Source organism: Mirounga leonina, unplaced genomic scaffold (assembly GCF_011800145.1).
Source record: "Mirounga leonina isolate KUSES-001 unplaced genomic scaffold, KU_Mleo_1.0 Mir_174, whole genome shotgun sequence".
NCBI classification, from domain to species: Eukaryota; Metazoa; Chordata; class Mammalia; order Carnivora; family Phocidae; genus Mirounga; species Mirounga leonina.
Window position 1 is genome coordinate 40,096,138 of NW_023270451.1, and position 8,647 is coordinate 40,104,784.

The 8,647-nt window shown below is 44.8% G+C and overlaps 1 protein-coding gene across 1 annotated transcript; it reads left to right on the forward strand.

Moving 5' to 3' along the window:
• The first annotated feature begins 535 nt into the window (after window positions 1-535).
• On the forward strand, window positions 536-8,216 carry NPY (neuropeptide Y). Its single transcript, XM_035021436.1, has 4 exons — window positions 536-653; window positions 1,563-1,750; window positions 6,040-6,120; window positions 8,016-8,216. The coding sequence occupies exons 2-4, from the start codon at window positions 1,563-1,565 to the stop codon at window positions 8,038-8,040; spliced, it is 294 nt and encodes a 97-aa protein (XP_034877327.1). The 5' UTR covers window positions 536-653; the 3' UTR covers window positions 8,041-8,216.
• Window positions 8,217-8,647: the final 431 nt, after the last annotated feature.

Below are 8,647 nucleotides of genomic sequence, written 5' to 3' on the forward strand. Positions count from 1 at the left end.
CCTGAGTGGAGGAGGGGGCCATTTGGGGGCCACTAAACTCGGGACCTCGGACAGGCGCCCTGGGCCAGTTTTCCGCTCAGGAAGATCTGTGCACCAAGTTGTCTCTACTCAGGATTTGTGCCCCGCGCTTCTGCCGCGCGGGTCCCGGAGATGCTCCACCAAGTAGAGGATTCATGTATCCCCTACCTTGGCGCCCATAGAGTTGGTGGTCTCAGTGACAAGCGACACAGTAGATCTGGGCTGCTCGTATCTCTAGCAGGACTAGACGGGGTGTGAAGGAAAGCCGGGTTGGGCGCCGCGTGAGGTCAGGGACTCGGGCTTCGGCCACGCTCGCACCTCTCCAGGAACCCCCTCCCCGGGCAGGGCCTGGGGTCCAGGAGTTGGGGTGCGGGTGGCCACAGGAGCCGCCACTGGAGCGACTGCGGCTTCAGCCCCCTCCCCCCGCCCCCGCCAGTCGGGGGCGGGAAATGGCGGGGTGGGAGTCACCCGAACGTGATTGCCCGAGGCCCCTCCTGCCGCGGCGAGGGAGCGCCATAAAAGCCCTGTCGCGACCTGCTCTCCGCACCCGGTCCGCCGGCACTCACCCCTCGGAGAGGCGCACCTGACCGCAGAGCGCTCGCCGCCCAGCCACGCCCGCCCGCTCGCCCGCCACCGTGAGTGCCACGACCCGCTCGGCTTGGGGCGGGAGCGGGGGACGGCGCCGGCTCACCCTCGGGGGAGCTCTGGGGCCCCGGGAGGGTCGCGCCCGGCGTCCCAACCCCTGCGCGCCGCGCTCTGTCCTCTCCTGACCCGACGCGCGGTGGCCGATCTTGGAGGCTAAATTCCACTTGCTGCTTCTGGTCCTTTCCAACTGCAACTCCGCGCTGCTTCCGTACCCTCCCGGCTGCGCGGTCCCTCTGGGTTATCTTCGGGAGGACTTGCAGGGGGACGCGACCCCAACTCTGGGCAGGTGGCAGTTTCCTCGGGGGTCCCTGCCTGGATGGATGTTTCCCAGGCAGCTCCCCCTGAGTGAGGGATCACCTTCCCGGATCCTTGGGATCCGAACCGAGACTACTGCCGGGAAAGCAGTTCTCTCCTCTCTCCCCCAAATTGTCACCCCGAAGGAATCTCAGCTCTAACTATCTCTTGCAGCAAGACCGACCACGAGCATTGAAGAAGAAACTTTTCTCCTCCGACGGGGGTTTGGGGAAAAGGGTAGGAAAGTGACAATTCCTTAACCTACGGGGAGCAACTTCTACATTTGTTTTTAGAGTATCTAAACTGGCGCCGGCTGGCTCTGGCCCCCAGTCCCGCGCCTCTCGTTGCGCGCGACTCTTGGGTCCAGCGACTTGGACGGAATTTGCGCGGACTTTTCGGGTGGAACAGGGGGATCCGGCCAAGGCAGATGTTGCCGTTAGTAAGCCGAGTGCTGCTCCGCTTCCTCTAAGGGACTGGGTTGAGCGCGGATTGAGGGGTCACGAGTGGTAGTGGGGAGAGGGCGGGGAGGGAGACCAGGGAGGGAGGTTCGAGGCGTGTGTCCTTTCCATTCCCACTCTTCTCCGCTGCGCCTTCTGTGCCCGCAGATGCTGGGTAGCAAGCGACTGGGGCTCTCCGGACTGACCCTCGCCCTGTCCCTGCTTGTGTGCCTGGGCGCGCTGGCTGAGGCGTACCCCTCCAAGCCAGACAACCCCGGAGAGGACGCGCCGGCGGAGGACATGGCCAGATACTATTCAGCGCTGCGGCACTACATCAACCTCATCACCAGGCAGAGGTGGGTGGGCTCCTCGGGACCGACTCCCGGAGCGCCCTGTCCCACAACCGGAGATCCTGGGGATCTCAGAGGACAGAGACCAGTTTTTGTTCTTGCTTGTATTCCTGGGCAGCATAGTATCAGACACATACTCAGTTCTCAGTGAATAATTGGGTAGGGCACTGAACACTTTCCCTCTGCAACTATAGTTACAAAATCGTGACCCCCCAGATTTAGGCTCCTTAGTCTGTGTTGCTGTCCATCTTCTCCCACTCACTCCCTGCTCTTTTTTGTTCTTAGAGCAGTTGGGGGACTGTTTGGAAACCTGGATGGGAAAGGACCCCCCCCCCCAAAAAAAGGTCAGAAGTGCTCGGGGGAAGTGCTGTAGGGAGATGAGCTGAGTGTTGAGAAACTACAACCACCACCACCAACCAGGAAACAGCTGAATTGCCAAAGACCCTGCCAGATTTTCCAAGCTGCCCAGAGCAAAACTGAATGACAGTATTTAGGAAAAGACAAATGGAGCTAGTTTCTTTTCTTCTGTACAGTGATTTTTTTTTTTTCCAGTCTCAGCCCTTTACTTAAAAATCCTGATGCTAATAGAGATTTAGCATGAAAACAGTTGATCTAAAATGCAGACTTTTCCCATCTTCTAGCAGGTGAATTTTGAGAAGGAAGTGCCCACTTAGTGCTTTGTTAAGGAGAAACTAGTCACGCTGGGATAAACCCAGGGATTACATGGAATTTGAGAAATTGTAAACTTTATTCTGAATCCTCAGAAAGCTAAAATTAAATGTCATGTCTTCACTCTCAACATCAAATATTAAGCAAAAAAAAAAAATCACATTCTAACTATAACATAGGATTTAAAATTTGTTCCCAAAATTGGTTCATCTTAGTTCTAAGTCATTCAATATCTTATTTTAATTACTGGTATCAAATGACCTTGATAAGCTAAAAAGGGTGAGCCCTTTAAAAACATTAATGTTAACATGTCTAAATTATATTTTGTAAAGTGTTATTTTTGTTTTTACCATACTTTCTACTATTTACAAGTCAGGGAATAGTTGGGAAGGATTCAAAGTGGGGAGAATTTATATTTCTTAAATAAAATTTTTTCCTTGTTTGATCAAAAAGGGGTATGACATCCTAAAAAACTTCTGAAAAAGTCCCAGTTTACATAGAATCAGAAATACATAAAATGCCGGAATTAAATAGTATTGGTTTGTGAATCTTGAAGTCGGTTCATTTTAATTAGCAAAAAGCAATAATGTTTTATATCCTAGTAGACTTCTCAGAAAGTTAAATGCTTCAAATACTTGCTTATGCTATCATGTAGATCAGAGAAAAGAACTTGTTCAAATAAAAAATACTAATTTTGTAGTTTATCTAGGAAAAGCTTTGTTGGTTATTTAGTTTGTCAGTTATAACACAGTAGAACTTATTTCTGCAAAGATGATTGCTATAAAGCTTTACTATTGTATAAAGCTTTAGCATTTCAAAATGTTTCCCTAGGCATTATTTCATTCTGTCTTCACCTGAAAGCTTTGAAGTGAATGTAATTATCTCCATTTTACAGGTCATGAATCTAAGAACATTTTATGAAGGCTTTTCTTTTTAGGGGTGATGAAACCGGAGCACTCCCACCGATTTCCCTCGGACATTGTCACTACCATCAGCATCCAGTGTGATCTCCATCTTTGATAAGGAAAAAACAAAGGGAAGGGACTTGAGTTTCATGGGAAGAGATTCAGGAATGCGTTGATTCTGAACCAGAGTTTTCTGTCTCATCTTCACATAAATTCCTTCTTAGAAACCATCAGAGGTTTGTCATCTGCACCCATTGTCTCCATTCCGTATCATTGCCTTCCCATCTCACACACCCAATCCCCACATGGTTGTATTTTTGAAAATTACGGTGTCATTTTTTTTTTTTAAAGGTTTTATTTATTTATTTGACAGAGACAGACACAGCGAGAGAGGGAACACAAGCAGGGGGAGTGGGAGAGGGAGAAGCAGGCTTCCCACTGAGCAAGGAGCCCGATGCGGGGCTCGATCCCAGGACCCTGGGATCATGACCTGAGCCGAAGGCAGACGCTTAACGACTGAGCCACACAGGCGCCCCGAAAATTACGGTGTCATTTGTGAACATACGTTTTTATTTGGCACAAATGGTAGGCTGATAACATTCTTTCTACTCAGTTTTTTAAGCTATATGCTCCCGGTCCATTGCTTCTGAAAGCTGCATCGTTTGTTCTAGAGCACAAATCTACCACATGTGGCTTTTATAGTTCCCTAAATCAGTGGTTCTCAGCTCGTGCTGACTTCGTACTCTAAACATCCTATGATGCCTAGGACAGCCCCCCACAACAAAGAATTTTCCAGCCCCAAATGTCATATATGGTGCCAAGATTGAGAAACCCAGCCCTAGATTAGTCTTTCTGCATCCTGGTCACACATAGGAATCACCTGGGAAGCTTTTAAAATATACTAGGGGCGCCTGGGTGGCTCAGTCGTTAAGTGTCTGCCTTCAGCTCAGGTCAGGATCTCAGGGTCCTGGGATCGAGCCCCGCATCAGGCTCCCTGCTCAGCAGGAAGCCTGCTTCTCCCTCTCCCACTCCCCCTGCTCTGTTCCTGCTCTCGCTAACTCTCTCTCTGTCAAATAAATAAATAAAATCTTAATATATATATATATATATACTAGTGGTGGGCTTCACCCCTGACCAGTTAAATCAGAGCCTCGGAGGTGGGACCCAGGCTTTACAGAGGTTTTAAAAGCTTCCCAGCTGATACTAATTGAAACCAGGTTTGAGAATTTTTTCCCTAGAGACTTTACCTTTGCCAGTTAAAGCATGGTAGAGAAGAAGGGTAATCCAGAATTAAGTAGAGAAGGAAGAAAAATGAACGTTGCTGTCCTGTGTGCCACTTTAGGACTGCAAATTCTGCTATTCTAGATTTAGGTTCTTTATTAGTAAATTGGAGAAAATATTAGCCAGTTTTATTCACTGGAGCATGGTGAAGATAAATGAATTGAAGTTGCTCAAGAGTTTTAAGATTAATAAAATCAACTGATGAACAGAATAAATAGGTATAAGCAGCAGTCTATAGTTTGATATCACAACTCCGGAAAATGTTGAGGAAATCTTACAAATGATGGGGGTGGGGGGGAGCAGTTTGTTTTTGCTTCCTTAAGTCCCAGCAAAGGAGCAATAATAGGAAATCTTCCCCCAAAATTTAGATTTAATTGTACTTGATAGCTATACCCTCTGACGGCTTTGTTTTGCTGTTTTACCTGGTAGCTAATCAATCCATCCAGGCTAGTTTTTCATTTGTGAACAATATGGTTTCTGGTATACAAGGCCTTTTCTGAGAAAGGGAAAAATATATCTTGGTATAGACTTGTCAGACCCTTTAGCAGTGAGAGAGACAGACAGGCAAAGACCTATGTACTCACTCACCTGGAGAAATTAGCATACACCACCCTTGCATTCACATGTAGTCCTATATCCATATGCTGCTCTAGGAGAAAAAAGACCAGTAAGATTCCATGGTCTTTCCACGATCTGTGAGATTCCTTTATATTTACGGGGCAGATTAAAATCATAGCATGAGAGAAGGCTTTTAGTTTTTGGTACCCCAAACAAATATGGGAAATACAGGACCAAGGTTTGTTGTTTTCTGTAAGAATGAGTGCATTTCATTAGCAATATCTTGCATTTGTGTTTTAGTCTGTCGCTTTCAAAACATTGTGGCTCTCATTGGATTTCCACAAAAACTCCAATTTAAGCGTGAGTTATGATTTTATTTTTACAAATGAGAAAACTGAGATTTGAAGACACAGGTGGGTCTAGAACTTCTGTCTGCTGATTTTTTTTCCCAGGGCTGTTTCTGAAATATCATCTGGTCTCTTTGTTAAGGTTTAAACTGCTGTATATCATCAGGACTATAGCCAATTAACTAATTATGGAAACATTTAAAATCATACTGTAATATATTTTTATTTCCTGTCACTTAGTTATAAAAGTCTATCTATGTATTGTTTGTGGTAGTATAAAAAGGCAAGAATTTGACTAGGAATTTTGATTGGTTCAAATATTCTGGTAAATTATTATTTAAGCAAAATTACATATAATTAGAAATCATACTTCTGATAATGTCTGTTTCATATACCTAGATTACTTGTTAACAGATGATCAACCACGTGGGACACTATCTTCCTTTTTTTAAAAAATATTTTTCCTTTTTATGAATATTTCAAATTTGCTTTAAGGACTTTTTCTTTTTCTTTTCCTTTTTTTTTTTTTTTTTAGGTATGGAAAACGATCTAGCCCTGAGACACTGATTTCAGACCTCTTGATGAGAGAAAGCACAGAAAATGTTCCCAGAACTAGGTATGAAAGGCATTGTTGCAGAGCTCAAGATGGCACAGGAGAGGGAAATCCCAGAGGGCTGCCTGGGCTGGGGCGGGGGGGGAGGCATTGGAATGGGTCTTGCAGACCAGGTAGTATTTGGGCAGAAACGGAGATGGGTCACAGGGCAGTGAGGACCTTTGTTTTCACGTAATAATTTGCAAATCTCTAAACTTCTGTGGGGTATCATTTTCTACCCCAGATTATTTGGTGCTTCTTTGAAAATTTTTAACATAAGTGACTTTTACCTTAGAAAAGACTCTATATAGAATTTCTAACTGGGTTAGAATTGAGAGAACATAGGGTAAGTCCCCATCTCTATATTGAAATGACCAATAGTCCATCTTTGGCTGGGATAATCTTTAGTTTTCATATGGTATGTGGAGTGTCTAGATGTCCTGCATATGTCACTCATGGGTCTTGCTCTAATCTTCCTCATTTTACATGAAACTGTAGATAAATCTTGGTGGTGGGGCGGGGTGGGGAGGGGCACATGGGAGGCAGCTATTGTTTACTTTTTGACATATTTTAAGCTCAATATCACATAATAATTTATTGCATTCATGGAATGAATGTTAAGGACATAATATGCTTAGGGACTTATCTGTGACCTTGGAGGCTTTCTGGGAGTGTGGCCTAGTCTTGGGAAGAGGTACAGCTGGTGTTTTCGAAACACTGTGGACAATGAGCAATGAGTGCTGCTGGAAAGCAGCCCGACCCTCCTCCATTTTCATAACTTCCTGGCTCTTCTGTCCTATCCCTCCTGTCTCTGCCCTGAGCAAGATCAAAGGGCACATAGTTCCTCCATTTCTGTGGGAGCTTGTCTGCCTAAACCCAGAGCTTGACAATGTCAAGAACCAGGTTCCCCAGAAGAGGTCACTAGAACACTTACTCAGTGAGCATGACTGGCGTATCACTCTTCCTTGGGGTTCTCCCCAGAGAACAAGAGGGGTGACCTGCTGAGCCACATACTTTCCCTCCCACCATCCCTCTGTTGTGAAAGGGCCAGCCAGGGCCAAGGTACAGGTCTAGAGCTGTCAGGTTTGTTTTCTCTGAAGGAAACAACAATTTGGACTGGAATAAAACTCCAGTACTCTTGTATCTGGAGGTATCAACCCAGATTTAAACAGCAAATGCAAGGGAAGCAGGTGGGAAATTCATAAAGGTTATTTTTAATACTAAACACATGCCCTTAAGCTTTCATTGACATGCATGTGATGCTTACTGTGGTAAAAAGTTTAGGGTAGATCTTATGTAATTTCCGTAAGAAAAAGAACCATCCAGACTTAACAACCTTGCTGCTACTGTTTGTTTTGTGGCTTGAAGTCTCACAGTTGGTGCATGGAATAGAATTAATTGGACCCTGATGGACAGTCTCAATCATGTGCAGTTAGGAGGAGGCCAAAGTTGACAGCCTTGAAGTTGCCTGTGAAAGCTATTTTATTAAAAAGGGTTCTTTATAAAAATAGCATCTTACTACATAAAAAGCCTTGCAGGAAAACAAAAGAAGCATATTCAGAGTTGTGTAACAATAACTTTCTTGTTACCATTTTGTGTGATTCCTGTAGTTTTGATCTTTAGAAATATTGCAGAGTTCTTCGGTTCCTTTGATAAATACAGCGCCTTTTCAATACTCCCTCTGAGATTTGCCTGAGACTCCCGTGAACATGAGTGAAAGCTACTCAGCTGGGTTTCTGTATATTACGCCGCTGTCTTCTGCTCTGATATTCTACATGACCTCCTGTTTAGAATGCCAACAGGGGCCTTTTCAACAGTTCCTGATCATCTTTCAGTTCAGAACTGAATGTCTCACTTTTGAAAGCCTCCCAGGAAGTTGGGAAGCTTCTCTCACATGCTTTCCTTCTTGTGTTTGACAGGCTGGAAGACCCTTCTATGTGGTGATGGGAGATGAAACTTGCTCTCTGGTCTTTACCTATTTTCAACCCGAATTTCATCCTGTAAACCTAGAGTCTGCCGATCCTCCCAATGCATGCAGCCACTATGTTCAACTCTGCAGAGTTTCCCTTTGTCATCCTTGTATATATGTGTGTTTAAATAAAGTACCAAGCATTCAAAAATGTTATGTTCCTCAGTGAAAAAGTCTGTGGGTGCAATAGTGAGAATTATTTTAAGGTATTCATTACATCACAATCCCTTGAGTAGCAGGTTCAAAGTTTGCTTCACCAATATTAAAACAGTGACTATGGAAGATATAAAGATACGATGATTTATGATGGTCAAGACTCAGCTCTGTGTGTATGTGTGTGTAACAAAAGTATTTAGAAACTTGGAGCAGGTGCATGCTAATTTGGAATAATTGGCTGAACGTTCCCCCACATGCACATGAAATCCTTGTTAACCTTGTTAACCTATACTAGCAGAAAGGATTGCTGTCTAATAGAACTTTCTGCAAGATGTCTTTTCCTCTAATATAGTAGCCACTACTGATGTGTGGCTTTTGAGCACGTGCGTGTAGCAAGTGCAAATGAGGAGCTGAGTTTTAAATTTT

Bases quoted from the DNA above. Each gene is read 5' to 3' on its own strand.
- NPY (XM_035021436.1), top strand. From the start codon at position 1,563: ATGCTGGGTAGCAAGCGACTGGGGCTCTCCGGACTGACCCTCGCCCTG. The intron at 1,751-6,039 runs GTGGGTGGGCTC...TTTTTTTTTTAG, and splicing joins AACCTCATCACCAGGCAGAG to GTATGGAAAACGATCTAGCC. The intron at 6,121-8,015 runs GTATGAAAGGCA...TGTGTTTGACAG, and splicing joins GAAAATGTTCCCAGAACTAG to GCTGGAAGACCCTTCTATGT.